General features: G+C 40.1%; 1 protein-coding gene across 1 annotated transcript; it reads left to right on the forward strand.

Moving 5' to 3' along the window:
* The first annotated feature begins 44 nt into the window (after positions 1-44).
* LOC120720589 (testicular haploid expressed gene protein-like) lies at positions 45-9883 on the forward strand. Its single transcript, XM_040010321.1, has 8 exons — positions 45-349; positions 441-471; positions 1994-2050; positions 2493-2627; positions 4526-4654; positions 7843-7984; positions 8481-8615; positions 9309-9883. Exons 1-8 carry the CDS (start codon positions 331-333, stop codon positions 9438-9440), a joined length of 780 nt encoding a protein of 259 aa, XP_039866255.1. The 5' UTR covers positions 45-330; the 3' UTR covers positions 9441-9883.
* Positions 9884-19048: the final 9165 nt, after the last annotated feature.

The raw sequence follows: 19048 nt of genomic DNA on the forward strand, positions 1-19048 counted from the left end.
TGCTCATGTGAACACAAAGCCTCGTCACAAACATAGCGCTTGACATTTAGTCACTTCACACCATTGGAGCACATTTATATTTTGAATCGAGCTCTCCAGAATGCCACAGCAACAGTAGGCCTCCCAACTGACCCTAGAAGTGTCCACTTTCCTTCTAACGTTCAGCTTCTGAAGTCTTGAGTGGGCCGGATGGTTGAGTTAACCACACAGACTCCAGTTTCAGGGCGTCCTCAGGTGTGGAGCTGGTTGCTAAGGACTCCTGCTGTGGCTATGGAGAGAGTAATGTGACATCAAGCTGACGCATCCAGCTCACAGCAGCCGCAAGGGGAGATGGTGTCTGGAAAACAAGGTAAATTTATCACTTCATACATGCAAAATAGTCATCAAATATTGGGGGGTAGCCTTAACTCATTTTTTGCTTTTGTTTTTTATTCTTGCAGCTGTTCAGTCCACATTTGGTCCATCACAGAGGTGAAATGGTTTTGATCTTTATGCCTTTCTCAGAAAGTTAATCATTCTCAATAGATTTGGTGTGTTTGTGTAAAATATTGACCACTTTAAGGAGATATTGTGCGTTGCAACATTCCTACCAACAGTCTGCCCCAGGGCAGCTGTGGCTACAACTGTAGCTTGCCTCCACCAGTGTGTGAATGGGTGGATGACTGGGTGTGTAAAGCGCTTTGGGGTCCCTAGGGGGGACTAGTAAAAGCGCTATACAAATACAGGCCATTTAACTATAAACTCAGGAATAAACAGCTGAAACAGCATTTTCTTGCTCAAGAGTTTTCCACCATATCGGGTGTAACAAAATGTAGGTTGTGAGGGGGAAAAAATATCCCCCGATAGGTTGGCGAAGGGAAATCGGTCGCAGAGACGATACTTTTCCAAAAAAAATCTCTTTGTAATTGCATTGGTTGCTTGCAGATTGCTGCAGTTGCCTATAATTTTCATAGAAGATACCAACTTGTCTGCAAACTGAGCAGTGGCACAACTTTACTGCAAAATAAAAGTTAAAGTTTTTTATGAAGTAGAAAGGTCTCTGTTTCCAGTTTCTGTGGTGTATCACTAACACTCTGAGAGTAGTTGCAGGTAAAGTTGGTGTGTTCCATACAAACTGTGGGCGACTGCTAAAATGTTACTCGGGGACCAGTCAAGGCCTGTGTAGTTGGGGCCTTATTCTAAACATGGCGAGTGCTCATGTGAGTACAAAACCTCAATAGTAGCTAACAGTTTTAAAAAAAACTCAGTGTTGAGAATAAAAAAGCTTAAGGCAGGAATGAAGTTAAAAGTAATAAAAAGTCTGGAAGAAACATTTAGCTTCAAGTCTGGCAAAGAAATTTGAAACTTAAATGTCAGCAATAAACAGTTAAAACACCAAAACTCTTAACAGGTTAGGTAAAATCATGATAAAACCATCTAATTAACATAAAGTCATTAAGAAAGAATAGAAACATTAAGCTAAAAGTCAGGATTAAACCATTTAAAGGAGCTAAAAGTGTAACCAGCTGAAACAAACATAATGAATAAATGGGGGAAATAGTTTGCCTACAGTTTTAGATTAAGCTTTTGATGCTAATACTGAGGCAAGCTTAAAACCAACACCTGAAAATTCAAAGCTATGTTGTAAAAATCCATGTTTTATATAATCCGTAACCTCTAGTAGGGAGTATTTTTGGAACATTGCAGATATTAAAGGGGTTAAATGGAGGTGGTGCTGCAAAATAGGAAACCACTGTCATGAAAATGAATGACTCACGGTCAAACTCTGGCATTCGCGTCTTTGCTTTTTGATTGGTGGTAAAGATTTAAAGTTGAAACAGAGCTTTAAAAAAATGAGCGAGACTGTTTGGAAGCCAAAATATGGAAAACCCTAAACAGAGAAGGGAAACTCGCTGAGCGATTGCACAGCCCCCCTTTGGGCCCACAGTCCCTGAAATACACTCGTATTTATTGCTAGTTTTTGCTGTTTTGTGAATGCTGTGTCGTTTGACAGAATCTTGGAGTTGGCTCAACACAAAACCTCAAAAACAGTCTGGGCCACGACTCCTTGGTGAGTAGCTGACTCACACGAGCATCTTCCCCTTGATTAAAACCGAATTCTTTCTGCACACAGACTTTTTGTAATGCCACAATGGCCGCTATTCATCACACGTCTGTTTTTAAAGCCCTAAACATTTTGAGCATACTTAGTTCTCTTCCAGCTGTTACATCATTTGAAAATTGACTTAAAACTGACTCCCAAGAATTCAGGAGCCTATGTGGTCAGTGTTTCCTTCTTTTGAGTGCAATTTCTCCAAAGTGCATAATTAAAGACAGATGTCTGGCACCCACCGAATGTGTGTTTAAAAGAGAAAAACAATAGAGAAATGAGAAGAATTTATGGTTTGTTGATTGAATGGATCTTTTTTTTTCTTTGGGAAAATATTTATTCTGCCTCTGCACAAAGATGCTTATCATCACAGCTCCTTTTTGGAAACCTTTCCATTGATCAGTGAGAAGCTGAGCTGGGGCAACCAGGAGCCTGTATGGCCCATCTCCGCTTCAGCGCTCGGAGCCGCTCCAAGTGCAAGAATCCAATACCTATCCAGGCACAAAAGAGATTTCTCAGCAAGGGAGGACCACCGGAGGTAACTGTAGCCCGGCTGTTCCTCCAACATTATTGATGACTCTATCAAAAAGACATGAGAGGGAGGGCTGTTTGTGATCAGAGCAGTGTACACAAGCTTTTTATGTTGTGATGCATCAACATATTTGTGTGGAAATCTTCGCAGAGCTCTTTAGCACAGAGTAAAGTGATGTTCGGGACTGATGCCAGGTGATCACCCTCGAGAGCTGTCAGGCTCGATTAGTGCTAGCTCCAGGTCCACAGCTCTTCTGTTTGTTGTTTCTCCTGCATCAGCTGTCGGATGAGAGGAGCAACGATGTTCAGTGTAACTCAATCAGAAACCCACGCGCAGGAAGTGCAGCTCACTGAACTGCAGTAATAATTCACTGTAACGGAAGATGACACTGATCACCTGCTGGTTTGGTGCAGACCATCAGCTATAGAGGAGCTTGATTCACGATGCTCACTGCATACATACTGATCCTTTTTTCCCTGCCTCTGATTTGCTGTAAGCTACATCAGTTAAATGTATTTACAGGGCTATTTTATCTGTTAATTAGCCTCAATGCCTAATTTAATGAGAGTGCAGGCAAGATGTCTAGTCCGCTTTGTTCATTTCTAATCTGATTATTTGGCTCTGTGGTCAAGGTTTCTTTATCAATAGTGTCACGTTAATTATTTTACTTGGCAGCTGGAACTTTTGAATTTTTCAGGCCAATTAGGTGTGCAGCTAATTATTATTATTTATTATTATTATAATCACTATTTGACTTGATGATCCCTAAATCCAGACAGATGATGTCAGTGTTAATATAAAACAAAGAAAATCAACAAATCCATATATTTGAGAAGCTTTTTTGGCATCTGTAAAGAAAAACAGCCTAAAAAGATGATAGGTAATCACTGAAAATCTTTTCAGATGTATTAGAAAATTAATATGTTAACATGTAAAATCATTAATCAAAGGTACGTTCTGTAATTACCCTTTAATTAAAAGTTTCACCACAAGGGGGCAGTGTTGAAATGTGCAGCTTCTTTTTGCTCGCCCTCAGTTTTTTGCCTTTTCCGGGTCACCATTTAAGTTAAGATACCTTTCTGAAAAAAGACTACATTACTTAAATACACCATCTTGTGGTATAAATTGGTATTGCACAAAAATACAGTCCAGCCCCATTTCAACTTCAGCAAACGTCTCTCCAGCATAATACATAATACATAGACACTATGGACATGAAGTCATAGCAGTTGGTTCTTCACATTATAGTGACAACTATAACTATTTTAAGCTCAGGAATTTACAATAGTTACCTTTAACAATTAAATATTTTCTGATTTCTGCTTTTTAATAGAAAATTGCTCAAATTTGAACTGTTGTGTGGATAAATTGTTTGTGGTGGCAATTTTGTACTTTTTACTCAGCTTTTTTAGTTTAGAGGAGTGGATCGTTAGTTCAAGATAACAGCATTAACAACAAAAGAGTAAGATTTTGTATTCTTTATTGCTAGTGTCAACAAATGCCATGAAAAGTCCAAAACCAATTTGTTAATCTTTCTATGTGCCATTCGTCTTTTTTATTGATATAAAAAGTTTGATCAGATTTTTTCCTCGTTATTTGAATCAGGAAGGATTCTGCATCAGTGACACACCATCGAGGAGCAAAACAATGCGAAGCGAGCATTTAACCTCGAGTGTCACTCCGCAGTCTCGACTGCGTAATGAAATTTAAATGTTTTTCCGGCTGCATTTTCCACTCATTCCCCCGTCATCAGCTGAACACTGACACTTAACCATTGTTCTGAATTGCCCCTTCATCATCATCCCCTCCTCCTACTTTCTTCTTTCTGGCTCAAGACAATGTTTTGTTCCAGACACACAACACAGCACATAATGGGCGCGGTAATGGCTTCCATTTTCCTGCAGGAAGGAGGAGGAGGCGACGGCGAGCCTCTTCAGGAAGACCCAGCGACCTTCCTCCAAGACGTCCCAGTACGAAAACACCCTGCGTTTGTCGACACCCAGAACCAGGACTCGAAGCTCCCAGGATGCAGGGTAAAAGCCTCAGTGCATGCTAAACTTAATCCATGTGTGTTCATGTTACATGCAAACATATTATCTTTGCAGCTGAAGAGCCCTGCACAATAAGCATCTTCTACTTCTACTTCTCTATTTCAATGTGAACCATTTCCAAATGATCTGTCTGAAACAGCTGTTACATGTAACCTACATGTCAATCAGTGACACTCAAGGGATACTATTTCCTCTGACGTCTAGGCATAAGAAGCATCAAACCCGTGCTTGGTTTAAATGTTTTTATGCAACACAAGATGGGATGAAAACGTTTTTTGTTTCTGGTCATAAAAAATGAAAACACAAAACCTTCTCCTTCACGGTTGTCTCCTTGGAGGCTATCGCCAGATCGTCCTGTTTCAGGAATACCAGGTCCATCACAGGTGACGCCTTGCACCCCACCCACCACCAGTTTCACCTGTTTGACCCTTTGCCCTTTGGTCAGTGCCTCAGGGCAGTCAGGTCCCACACCTCCAGACTCACAGCACCTTCTTCCCCTGAGCCATTTAGACTGTTAACAAACACTATCTCCCCACAAACCACCACTGCGCACCCACCTCACCAATCTGAGCCACGGTCTGAGTAACTCTCATCACTCATGTCACTCACATACAGACTCCATTCAGACCAAGTCTTTTCTTTGCACTACCTCCAAGCACTTTGCTCTCCAATGTGTGCCTTTCCATTGTTTTGTATATATTCCTCCAGTTTATATGTATTCCTCTAGACTATATATATCTCTTCTGTTTGCTATTTTTTTCCTGATGTTTTTACTATTTATAAAATTTTTTTACTCCTGCACAGTTGGCGTGGAGCACCCATAATTTCATTTTACATGTAGAATGGCAATAAAGGGCTATTCTATTCTACTCTATTCTATTCTTGATCTCCCCTCAAGTGCTTCAAACGGTTCGAAGGTGTTTGAAGGTCCCTGGTGTTTTTGCGTCATCTGCAACATCAAATTAGCACAGAGGGCAAACATCAACCACTGTATCAAACACAATGAGCGACCATGATCAACTTTCCCAGTCATGGTTTAAGTCCCAGACTATAAGGAAAAATGCCACAAAGATCACCACTGATAATGTTTTTAGTCTAGGACTAGGCTTAATCCTAGTCTGGGAAACAAACACCATAATTTTTCTTTTCAGAGATTAACAGAGAGCTAGATGTCCGATTGCAACTCCCAGGTATTTAACCTCTAGTGAGGTAGACATCTTTGCACATGACGACCCTCAGGACCACCTCGAAGGTGATAACCCCACCACAGGTTACATACCAAGACTCATCCAAATGACTGTCATTTGGATGAGAGATGAAACATTTTAAAAAACCTTTTGTCCCCAAATCATTTGGGCTATAACATCCTGACGAGTCTGAGAGAAGACATTCAACAAAAAATGGCCTTAACTGTGCACAGCACTGTTAAAATATCTTTCCTGGGTCGCCACTGGAAGCTGTCCAGAGGTGCTCAAGGAGAGGGCCTCAAAGGGGCAGCAGACAAGCTGAAAGATTTTCTTTTTGCGGAGGGAGTCTTTCTTTGCCTGTTATATGAGCCATGCTGCTGTTTTAGAGATTAACATGATCAGTAATACAATTTATCATATATCACACAATTAAGGACCTATCGTCTACTAGTTTTCCAGATGTGAGGTGTCTTAACATGGAGCTTACTTACCGTAGATTAGTCCTGCATTGATGCAAATAAAATCACGAGTCTTTTATTTTGTTGCAATACTTTGGCAACTCTGAGCTTTTTAAGACTAAACAATAAATCAATTGTGTAGTAAGAAGTTTATAAATAAATGCATTTTCATTAAGTAAAAGCTTATGTGACTCAGTTTGGTTTGGTGGATTTGAAATTTTACATGTATATTTATATATTTCCCCCATTTGCCATTATGTCAAACTGCTCGTTACTGCTTCAGCGTTGAGAAGCATATAAGCAGCAGCCAGACAAACTCTTTGAGCTGTCTGTTTTAAACGATATTTCCACGGCCCCCCATCACATGTCAAACTCCAAAGCCTTTATTCTCCCTGCGGGAGCTCACATGCAAACCAAAGTCTCAAGTTTAATTCCAGCAGAATGTAACATATCATAAAGTTAAATCTGAGAAGGCCGAGCAGAGGATCAGGCCCAACACTGTGCAGTGTGAGGAAGCCAGCGTTCGTACATCTGTTATTTCAGTGACAGACTGTGGGAGAGCGAGGAGACGAGACAATAGAGCTTATTGTCCAAAGCTCAGCACCTCTGGGACCCTCGTAGACTGCCGCGGAAGTCTTTTTATAAATCCCGAGCCCAGCGGCAGCAGCTGAACGTGTAGTTGGATGGAGTGAGATGCATCCCAGGTTTTGTTTGTTTTGTTTGTTTGTTTGTTTGTTTCAAATCAGTACAAGTTGATGTCTGCATTTTTTAGGCTACAAATATCACAGTGATTGCTGTTTTAATGTCCTGTATAAGAAATAACAATCGCCAGACTCTCATCTTGTTGCTCTAAGAGATACAGACGGATAAATGAGTGAGACAAAACAAAGCAGATAAAAATCAAACCCAAAAAGGAGATCGTGAAGAAAAAAAGCGCAGAGTAAGCCAAAATGATTTGGGAGCATTTCTGTATCTGATCCTGTAGTGAAGATAAGCTGAACTACTGAGGCAATAATTATACATAAATGGAAGCACACGAAGACTGAATAATAACAAGCAAACTGGACACACGATCAGGCAATAAACTACCCAAAAAAAGCTTAAATGTTGTAAATATTCTCTTCTTTTTTTTTTGACATTTTTCCTTTATTAGGCTGTGACAGAGTTTTGTTGTACTTACATGACGCACATCTTAGTCACTTTCCCAGTAAGGTTTACTCATTTAGCTTTGTCTGTTTGTTTTCTAGCTTTTGGCCTTATCCGTGCCTTCAATGGGAATGAAAGTTTCACCGTACCATAGTGTTTAGAATACTTATCAGCTTATCTTTAACATGTATTTGCATATTTTTTTGAAGCTGCGTGGCAGAGAGCTGCTGGTACTGACAAGAATAATAAAGATTTTGAGGATTATTTGAGGAACACGATTGTGCGAGGCCTAATGTAAGAAGAATGTGAGAATTACGAAGCCCTGCATTATCAGGGGTTTATTTCTCGCGGTATAAGATGCCGTCTGCTTGTCCCACAGGCCTCCTCACACGCCTCAGTGTGAAAAAAACTGTCCTGTGTGGCACACCGATCCCAGGGTGAAAAGTGCCGTGATCACACCTCGACTGCTGCAGCTTTCCAAACCCAAACTCGCACATCCGGACTTCCAGAGGAGCAGGGAGGTAAGAGGAGCAGAGCAGATCATTTCAGAAACAAATCCGTGCAAACATCCATGCTCTTTTTCAGTTTGGTGCCTCGTGGCTTCTTGTGTAATCACAGGGAGGCTTAATCACACACTGTTTTGAGAAATATGCGTTCAGTATTTTATTGGCATAGATTCAGCGTGAAAATTGTTGTTTTTTTTGGTGGTGAAAGAATTTGTTTAATGGGGTTTACACTGCATTGAATTAGCTGTAATAGGAAAAAAAAGAAATAAAAGCCACATATTTGTAGCTTAAAAGATAAAATCTTTTTAGGTTCGGGTAATTAGGAACTTTTCTTCCACGTAATCGTCAGCAGCCACTTTGATCTAAACTAAATGTTTTAAACCTCGGGCTCTTAAATTTTTTGCACCTAAATGTGAAGTGGTCGAGCAGATTTATAAACAAATCAGCCTTCCTCTGTCTCTGCAGGGATGTGTTGTGAAAGTAGAAACTAATACCTTCTGTTCGTCTGCAGAGCGTTGCTTCCATCGTCTCTCTCTCATCCAGAAAAGCTCGCATCTCGCAGAGACTCGTCCAGCTGTCGCTGCCCAGACTGAAGGAGAGCAACATCTGCTGCACACTTGGACGTCCAGAGGAATCCATCTGGACTGTAAGTGCTCTCACTAACACAGCATCACCCCATGTCACTAAATACTGTACTACTTTTAGTCTAGCATGCAGACTCCAAGAACAAGAAGTGTGTTCTTATTTTATCATTTCTTCATCCTCTTGGAGGCCGCTTGAAGGAGCCGGTGTTGCTGGTGGCCTTATTTTACACTTTTGCAACATCTGAAATTTCCTTGGACCCCAGCACATACTCTCTGTTACAGAAAGTATAACACCAACATTAGTCTAACCCCAAGTTTATGATGCCAAATAAATACCATCAGGAGGCTCAAAGACCAGTAATGTGCGGCTTTTAAGGAACACTAGAAAAGTCTTTCAGCAAAGCATAAATTAAAACTGTTTGTTAGGGTTGTGTATTCAACATCACACTGTCAATTCAAATATTTTCCAGCTGTGTGAACCAGTTGTTTTACATCATAAAAACCTTGTTTTAATGAACTGTGACACTTTCCAATAATTATAATCAGGCAAATGAATATTTAATGTCGTTCTGCCGATGGAGAAATTCTGGGACTTGTTGTTTTGCAGGATGCCTTTTATGTTTTGATGAAGGTCATAAAAATGCAGCATAATTACCAGCTTTTACCACTAGAGTTTAAATTTTTATTGCTCACTTATTCTTTTTTTCCAAGTGGCTGTGATTAATGGAATTTAATGTCTGAATCTCAATAATAAGGTTTCAAGAGCAGCGAGGAGAGCCACAGCGAGCGCTCGCATTGAGATGCTGGCAGAACCAAAGCAGCTTTCCAAGGACTACATCCCACCACGAGACCCAGAGTGGAGCCGGAAAAACGCCCAGTCCATCTGAGTGCGCGTCGCCATCGAGTCGGTGTTTCACCAGACTGAACTCTTTGTGTTTTCCACCCCAGACTAAAGCAGAAACATTTAAAGGTCGAAATTCAGATCCTGTATTTGTGTTTCTGTGCTTTATTTACATTCACAGCCTCTTTAATGGTAATTATGACAGTTATTTCGAGCGAGTTATCACAGCTTGTGAACAGAAAAAGTAGTACCAAGAATGAACCCCCGACTTACTGTGAAATTAATGATGAGCCAGAGAGATCCAACAGGGAAACACTGGAGTGTCTGTCTCTGTGTAGCTCTGTCGTCATCATCATCAGCATGTCTATGAAATCTTAAATGAGTTAGCGTTGGACTGGATATGGCTGACATGATCTATTGCTGGTTTAAATCTCTGATGCCTTGGCAGATTGAGGGAGTAATGTTAAGAATAAAAACATGTCTGTGGCTCTCTCTGTCTACAGTCTGCAGCTTTTGTCTGAGCCTTGGCACGATACTGCGATCCACGTGGTTTTTGCCTTTGCAGCCGAGCAGGATTCTGCATTTTATTACAACCATGTGTGTATGAATCTATAAACACTCTCAGAGTCATGTCACAAATCTCTGGATTTTTTTTTCAGGGTAAAGTAGAAGCTATTCAGAAGCTGCTCCTATGTCAAAGGTCATGACTTTGACATAGGGTGCCAGGACATCATCGTGAAAATCCTGCTGTTATCTCATTTACAGCACTGGCTGCTGTAACTAAGCGCTTTGTAAAAATTGCTCATCCATTATTCTAGAGTGAACCTACAACCCACTGTGAGGCTAATCAGGGATTAGCTGGCTGCAATCACGACATCCAACCGTGAGGTGTAAAGAAGGCAGAGGAGGTGGCGAGGATGGAGGCAAAGCAAATAATAAAAAGTAGAAATCCTGTTAGCTGAGAAAACGTTCTCAGAGGTGGGAATTTGACTGAGATGCAAGAGGAGTCAAAAAATCGTTTAGTTTCTCCATTCATGCTTTGCATTTAACATGATTTTAAACAGTTCCCCCTTAATTTACCTTAAACATTTATTCATGAGAGTAAAGCAAAAAATAAGAATTTCCACCTCTGCAACTGTTTACATTGTTGTTTAGATCCACATCTGTCCTGATATGACCTTTGACATTTCAGATACAAAAAGGACTTGCTTTATCATTTTGTCATATTAGACACCCAAAGACAGTTTTTGGGATCGTGCTGAAAAATGAAGCTGTAGTCAATCGGATGCTTTCCAGACGATATTGCACGGTGATAATTTTCCGCATTTACAATTCAATCACTTTTGACATGAATCCCAACACCACTGGCTGAAATGCAGCCCAAACCACAATAGAGCCACCACCATGTTTTACAGATGGCTGTAGAGACTCACTGTTGTACCTCTCCTCCTGACCTCCTCCGTGCAAGGAAATACTGCTGATGATTTAAATCAAAAACTTTTAATCTGGACTCCACGAGTCCTGATTTCATTCCAGCTCTTGTGTAATTTGGCAAAAACCTTTTCTCCCTGTTTCCCTCCCATAAGGATGTCTTCTTTCAGGCTTTAACCCTCACCCTGAAACTATTTCTGCTGAGGCTTCAGTGAACAGTAGATGAATCAACTGAAGGATCCCAGGACTGACCTGAAAATGGGTGGAAAAAAACAGCAAAAGCCAGAGAAAAACACTTTCTGAAAAGTAGCAGCGAAAGCTTCAGTAAAAAGACAGCAACTGGCTGAGGCGGGTACATTTTGCTCTCCTGAGTTGAACTATCATGCGAGTTGTACCGTGATTCCAGGTTAACAATAGTGTGCTCAAAGTAGCAAGTGTAAATATGCAAATTTTTGAGACTAAACAAGAAATATTGATAGCACGTCAGGTCCTGAAGGGTGTGAGCATTTCTTTACTCCTCTTTTTTTTACAGCTTATAAACGGAGCCGTTTTAAATAAAATGATGAGTCCATTTATTTTATGCCCACGCCCACGTTTGTTTTGCCGCCGGGACTTTGTTTCTGTGTCTTTGCTGTCTTTGCGTTTCACTTCACTTTTATCTCTCACATGTGTGTTTTGCCAGCAGCCTGACACAGGATGTTTTGCTGCTGTATGGCGAGTCCACACCTTCTGCTAAATACAGGAAGCAGTTAAAGTGAGATGTTCTTAGGGTGATGATGCAGTCACTCGTGGCACAATGTTCATGTTATAAAACCGTCCTGTTTTAGACCCGAGTTTAAAACTAATATTTACCAGTCCGGTTATGAAGATCCTTCAGAATTACCACAGATAAATCGTAGTATTTAAGAATTCATTCATCTCTTTCATTCCTGTTTGCATGGCATTGCTCTGCAAACAACTGTGTCAGGGTGGAGTTACAGGGACTTTCTACAAACAAAATCCCTTTGGTAAATATTTCCCAGAGCAGTGAGAACCTGGCAACCACAGCAGCAGCTCTGCCTGCTGCTTCTGTGGTTTTGAACTAATACATCTGCTGGACTTCAGTCTGCAAACTCTGTTAATCAACCACCATTTATATGCATATAAGTTGAGGTAAAAGCAGAACTTCTATATGAGTTCACTTTGGGTTATTTCTTTTGAGTAAATGTTCCAGAACCGGACAAAACAGATAAGTGAAAAATGGTCAGGAGGAGGAAAGGATGCCAGAGTGTAAATCCCAAGTGCCTGAAAGTGTGTCATAAGTCCAAGGATGTTCAAATTTTAGTTTGGAAAGCGGGTTAGAGGTCTGTCTGCGGGCCTACAAGTGTCTAAACAGGATTGTGTACTTCCTTTAATATCCCCAAGCAGATCAGAGGTGGTTTGCTGTTAGTGTAGATGTCTTTTTGCAATCATGTAACATTGGTCAGCACTGCAAAATGCATTTTAAATATCTGTACTCAGTGTTGTTGTTGTTTTTTAGTTTTATAGCCATTTAAAAGGACAAATCTTTACAAATATAAGTGCTGATCTCTCTGTGATGTGTTGACTTTTAATATGTGGGTGAAATTTCTGAGTAAGGGAGTGGTGCTGGACCTATTAGAAAATGAGGAGTGTTCTTTCAGAAAGAACTTTGCTATTAATAGCACATAAACAATGACATGCATTAAGTCTGACACCCTGCTGAAGGTCTTTAAAGCATCACTGTGTGCGCTTGAGACTAAGTATCCCATGCTTCAGTCTGCACGGGATCACCAAGCTGACTCTTAATTTCAATGATTATCTTCAGTTAAAGCTTTTTATACAAGGTGTCGATTCTTGGATTGATGACAGATTATGGTTACCTGTGTTTTTTCTTCTGTTTGGCTTTTGAATAACATCAAGTGATGTTCAGTTTTGTTAGTTTTTATGATGCAAATGATCCAAAAATGAATTTTCAGTTATCTGTAAAGTTTGAAATCAGTTCAGTCTAAAACTAACTGCTGTTAAACTAACAAAACGTCAAGTTGGGCCTTTAAGATACAGAAAACAACTCAACCAGAAAGATTAAAACACACAGGAAGTCTCAGTCAGAGTTCAGGAAGCTAAAAGAGATTATCTATTTTGTTTTTCTGTCCTGGTGGTTAAAATGATCAGAACAGTTGCACTTTTACTGGACCAAAAAAAAGTGAGTTGCAAACTGAGCAGTGCAGATTCCTCGCAGCTCTGCAGAGTCCTCTTAGCAACACACAAAACCAGACTCCATTCAAATTCTGCTCACACGCTCATCGGGGAGGCAGATCATCCTTTCGCTGGAGTGACTCGAGGACAGGCGCAAACATTTCCTCTGCCAAACATGATGAGAGCAAGAACATCAGCCTCACTTCCACAGCTCCATGACCTTTGACCCTTTACAACATCAGCCGAAGTCTTCATGTTTATTTCTGCAAGTGTTTGGCCCAGACCAGCAAACCTGAGCACTCGGCCCTCAAACACTTAAATTACTTTACCTGTGTACACAGCGGTGAATCCTGAATGTGAGACTTCATGAAGTGTTCGAACATGTGTTTGGTGTTACAGCACCAAAACATATTTCTTATTATTGTGAGTATTTTAATGCATTGTTGGGAAGGTTACTTTTCAAATGTATTCCACTACAGATTACAAAATACATGCCTCAAAATATATTTTGTAACGTATTCCGTTACGTTACTCAATGAGAGTAACGTATTCTGAATACTTTGGATTACTTAAGTGAGGCCCATGAGGCTACATTCTTTTGAGCGATGCCTGTAACACTCTGCCTATTGCCTTCATATTAAATAATTAAAAAAATATTTCTTCACGTCATTATGAGATGCGAGATTGCAGGGATTTGAGCCTCTTAATGCGTGTTTTGTTTGGGTTTCCACCGGTATGGAATTACCAAAAATAGAGAGGGCATAGCCGAACATATGAAACAGGAAAAGACCGCCGTGTAATCCCTTTATTTCAACAAAGTAACTGTATTCTACATACCACCTTTTTAAACTGTAACTATAACGGAATACAGTTACTCATATTTTGTATTTTAAATACGTCATGACGGTGCATGTATTCTGTTACTCCCCTGGTATAACACTGGTTATGGGTGATCCGAGCATCCACCAGCCTTTTACCTTACTTCTCATATAACACTTTTTTACTCTACTTGAGCACTCAAAGCGCTTTGCACAACATGCCTCATGCCTTTTTTTCACCTAAGTGATTTCTATCTAATGTGCAGCATTCCTTTGGCTTTCCTTATTATGATCTGTTTTCTAATCCGGTCGTTAAGTGATGACGTGACGAATCCTACTTCCGGGCCTAAAGTAGTCGGCGTTTAATATGGCTTTTGTGTTGTTAACATGTTTAATGTTATGTATTTTCTTCTATTTAATCTCAAAAAGCTCCTAAAACAGTCAGTGATCACTGTTGACCTCGCTCGGCTTTTATTACCGCTAATCATTTATTTAAGCTCAGTTTTTAAAACCTTAGGATGTAACTACAGCCCAGCCCATGCAGCAGTATATGAATGACTAACCTGGTATTGTGGATGGATTATCTCAGTTGTTCTCCTGGCTGAAGTTTGGTCCTTTTACAGCATCCTGCCATACGATTACATTTGTTCCTCACCACCGAGAACACTCACGTTAACTTTTATCGAGTGGAAAAAAAGTTAGCTTGTTTATATTATGCTAACATAGCTGTGTCGCTAGCGGTCACGTAGCACATCATTATATACCAGCTAGCCAAACTTCAGTAACCCTACAAACGTCACTGCTGTTTAGTTTTCTGTCTTCATTTATGTTGGAAGTGATAACAGAGCTGTACGTTTTAATTTGTTTCCAAAACCCCGCAGTCAGGACATGCTATATTGTATTTAGATAGAAGCTAGCGAGCTAACTTCCTGCTAACTTCTAACTCCGTTAAATGTCATAAATTCAGTTTTCATGGATGCCTGGATGTTAAACTTAATTGTTACACCTGGTAGAGCAGAACACTGATCATTTTATTAAAGATGAAAGGCTTTAGACAGTTTTTCAACTCTCAGTAATGCCATAGTGATCGTTTGATATATGGACCTGCAGCGGAGTTTAGGCCCAGACACAGCTAGTGACGTCAGACTGAACAACCGGATACTTTTAGCTCACACTACAACTCTCTGTTTTACATCACAACACTATGCACTGTGGGTATTTCCCTTAGATAAAGTCTGCCTGTGCATTACTGGTCACACAAGTGATTATAGTGATGAATTTCAAGCCATTTGGATGAGCAGTTCTCACATTATGGCTGTAAATTGCCACTGTTACACCAACAGTGACTGCTGCCTGTTCCACTCTGTGTGTATGCACAAACAGGCATGCTTGTTTGGCTATGTGAGGACGTTCAAGTAATACATACCCAAGCATCTTACAACCATCATAACTGAAACCCAGAACCCAAAAAACTTTATGTCTAAATCGAGTCCTGTGATGGGGTATGAGAAAAAACCTCAAACTGATTCTCACAATCGCAACTTTATAAAACTACACAAACTATATTATTGTCTATGATCTGCCTGATTGTGTCTATTTATTATCTTTGGTTTGCTGTTACGAATAACCTCAAACACTTGCTCATGCTGGCTGAGTAGTTCTAAAGTATTGTCACCCACAAACCGACTGTTCTGCACAGCCACGGTGTGAACAGAAACGGGTGCAAGTGTCCTATTTTCAAACCATCACAATGTTTTTTTTAGAGAAAAGACAAGAAGAGAGTGAAGATTAGAGACTAAAGGAACACAAACTGATGTTGGAAACTGAACATGTGCTAAAATGAATATGGAGAAAATATCCTACAACATGCACCATACACTTTGTTAACATGGTGCCACCAACGTGTAAATAAAGTGTAGCTTTAAACACGTCTAAATTGAAACACAGACAGGCCAATTACACAGCTTAGTTTCAAGAGCAAACCCTATGAGGTAACTATGGTTAACTACTCATATTAACCCTTTAAACCTGGTGAATCTTCTAACAAACCTGCTGAACTTTTGTACTGTTATAGGCAGTAAAGAAAAGAAAAGTCAACCACATATATCTCCTGAAACCAATTTACAATTTTAAGCAATCCAAACTGTGAGATAAGATGGAGATTTATGAGGAGGCGAAGAGGAGCAGGGTCTGTGATACAATGTGTGTTTTCTACAGGGACTATAAAAAATGCGCTTGTTTTTTCTTTGGTGGGTGTGACTTTTTTCTCTTTCTTTTTACGCTTGGTTGAACAGAGGAAAACACCCCCAGGCTCAGGAAACAGACACCACCACTGTGTGTGTGTGTGTGTGTGTGTGCGTGTGTGTGTGTGCTTTGTATTTCTAGACAAGTCCTCTAAAGCCTCTCAATAATTGTGAATGTAAACGCTAATAGGTCATAATTCACGAGTGTGCCAGTTAAAACATCAACTATGAAAAGCAGCTGTGTTAATGAGCAGTGGAACTACCTGTTGGGTCAGTGTTGGTTTCTGCAGAAAGTTCCCACGATCAGGGTTTTTGCTCCTGGCCTCTTGGCAGGAGACCTCCTTTCCTTTTCTCTCACACCAAATTTTCAGTTCAGATAAGCTCAGAACACATTTTCATATCTAAAACGTCAGCAGCATAAGTAAGTTAATGCTCAGAGTAGACTTTAATTGGCAACCCTCGGCTTTTTTTCATTGTCATTGTACTAGTACATGCTCATGCTGCTGTATTGTTTTTCCTGTGCTTTTTATTACATTGTTATGTGGTTGCTGGGCAACATGATGATGTCATAATTTAGTTTCCGTATAATGAAAGTTTTGTGTATATAATTGATAGAAGTTATTGTCATGAGATGAAAATGATAAGATGCCTTTCAATTCAATTCAATTCAATTTTATTTATATAGCGCCAAATCACAACAAAAGTCGCCTCAAGGCGCTTCATAGATACAGAGAAAAACCCAACAATCATATGACCCCCTATGAGCAAGCACTTTGGCGACAGTGGGAAGGAAAAACTCCCTTTTAACAGGAAGAAACCTCCGGCAGAACCAGGCTCAGGGAGGGGCGGGGCCATCTGCTGCGACCGGTTGGGGTGAGAGAAGGAAGACAGGATAAAAGACATGCTGTGGAAGAGAGACAGAGGTTAATAACAGATATGATTCAATGCAGAGAGGTCTATTAATACATAGTGAGTGAGAAAGGTGACTGGAAAGGAAAAACTCAGTGCATCATGGGAATCCCCCGGCAGCCTACGTCTATTGCAGCATAACTAAGGGAGGATTCAGGGTCACCTGGTCCAGCCCTAACTATATGCTTTAGCAAAAAGGAAAGTTTTAAGCCTAATCTTAAAAGTAGAGATAGTGTCTTTAAAAGGTTTTTTGCAACAAACAGGCGATTTTAACTTGTTTGTAGGAGCTTGCTAGGCAACACAATGACATCATAGCATCTGATATAGATAAGAACCTTCGGGGACCTAATGGGCACCAGTTTTGGTTGCTCATCTCCTGATCATGTAGAAGGAGCTGACGTGAGATTTCTCTGTTGTTTTTCCTCAGCATTTGTTCATACAGTAGCATAGTGCATTTTCACTCGCGTCATCTCATAACTTTAACGCGCTTTCATACGATGACGAGAAAAGGTTAACGTGGTTGCATGGCATTACTATATTAAGCTTAACTACAGGCTACTGCAGAGCTGTGACCCCCAAATGGTGTACCTTGAGACAAAGCCAGGTGTGTCACAGGATATTTTGGATATTAATGCATTATATAACTGCTTAAAAATTTACTAATTTACTGCTGCTTACTTTACAGATTAAATTCCCTTTAAGTTAAACCTTTCTGTTAAAGGGAACTGAAGTCTGTTTGCACAGTTTGCTGGATGACGGTAAATAAGATGGAATGGGAACTAAGGGAGCATCAAGGGCTCTGTTTGACAGCAAGAAGGTTAATTAGTTGTCTAATAATAATTAAATACCAGTGCAAATGACCCAACACCCAAGAAAGGAGACAAAAGATGCTTTCTGAAGGCAGGATCACAAAAGTTCCCTGTCCAGTTCTTTCAGTTGCAATAGGCACACCAGCCTCCCTCACCTTAAGTGCATCATCAGTCAGGAGAGGTTGGGTGTTGCTGAGTCTATGCCAAGCAAGCTAAAGAGGCACTTAAAAATCCCAACCACCCCTTCCAAGAGAAACGATCTATTTATGAGCAACAGCCAGCGATATATCATATATCACTGCTTGTGGCTAGATTTTGCCCTGCAAAGCGATGGAGTCAAGGTATATCTGTGTGTGACATGAGTGCGGGCTCAGTCGCTTAGTCTGACAAAAAAAATCTGAGGAAAGCTGACAGGAATACAGGTCTGCTTTCTGTTGTATGGAGGAGCCTGGGAGACGATGCTTCATGACTGTCTTCACTTATATGAATAGATACTTTACCTGAAAATCATTCATTTTGCAAACAAGAGTCGTAAAGAGCTTAAGTCCTGTGTCATGTAAGATATTTAGGATTAGGAATGTCCGTAATTATTTCTGTCATGATGTCTGAGAACAACAACCAAAAAGATGCCCATAAAAGTAAATGACTGACAGAAAAGAAGTGAATTTGAATTCAAAGGTTTTTCAGACTAAAAATCTGCAGGGTGATCCTTTTGTTTTATATAACATATTCTAAAAAGCAATACCAGATTTCACTAAAAATAAAGACTAAAGATCATGATAATTATTTTTAACTGTAAAAATTAATTCAGCAAAACAAAAACAAAGCAAAAAGACTTTGTGAAATCTATGTATAACAACAGGCTCTACAGAGAAGAACAAATTAAAAATTTATATTTTTTCAGGTAGACTAAACGTAAATGTGTAGTACAACAACACGACTCCCTGATGGGGTTTTTTTTTGGCAGTGATGCCAACCGCACTGGTTTTGGTTTTTTATAATGGGACTTGTTTACAGTAAGTGAAATTATATACTACTGGCAGCTTGGACCCTTTTTGAGGATTAAAGCTCCAACTTTCTGGTGAGTTTACATCCTTTTTACTGCATTTAGTTATGCGGAGGAGGTTGAACAATGAAATTACATCACCTGCATTTGTTTAGCCCACCGTGTGACTTGTTTCAGTCATGTCCTGCCCCCTCCTCTTTTCTCCTCTTTCACTAATGGAAATGTTCCATGTTTGTCCACAG

This window comes from Simochromis diagramma, unplaced genomic scaffold (assembly GCF_900408965.1).
Source record: "Simochromis diagramma unplaced genomic scaffold, fSimDia1.1 OVJJ01000585.1, whole genome shotgun sequence".
Taxonomy (NCBI): Eukaryota; Metazoa; Chordata; class Actinopteri; order Cichliformes; family Cichlidae; genus Simochromis; species Simochromis diagramma.

Excerpts from the sequence above, each read along its gene's own strand:
- LOC120720589 (XM_040010321.1), top strand. Across the intron at positions 4,655-7,842 it reads CGAAGCTCCCAGGATGCAGG|GCCTCCTCACACGCCTCAGT; the intron begins GTAAAAGCCTCA and ends CTTGTCCCACAG. Across the intron at positions 7,985-8,480 it reads ACTTCCAGAGGAGCAGGGAG|AGCGTTGCTTCCATCGTCTC; the intron begins GTAAGAGGAGCA and ends GTTCGTCTGCAG.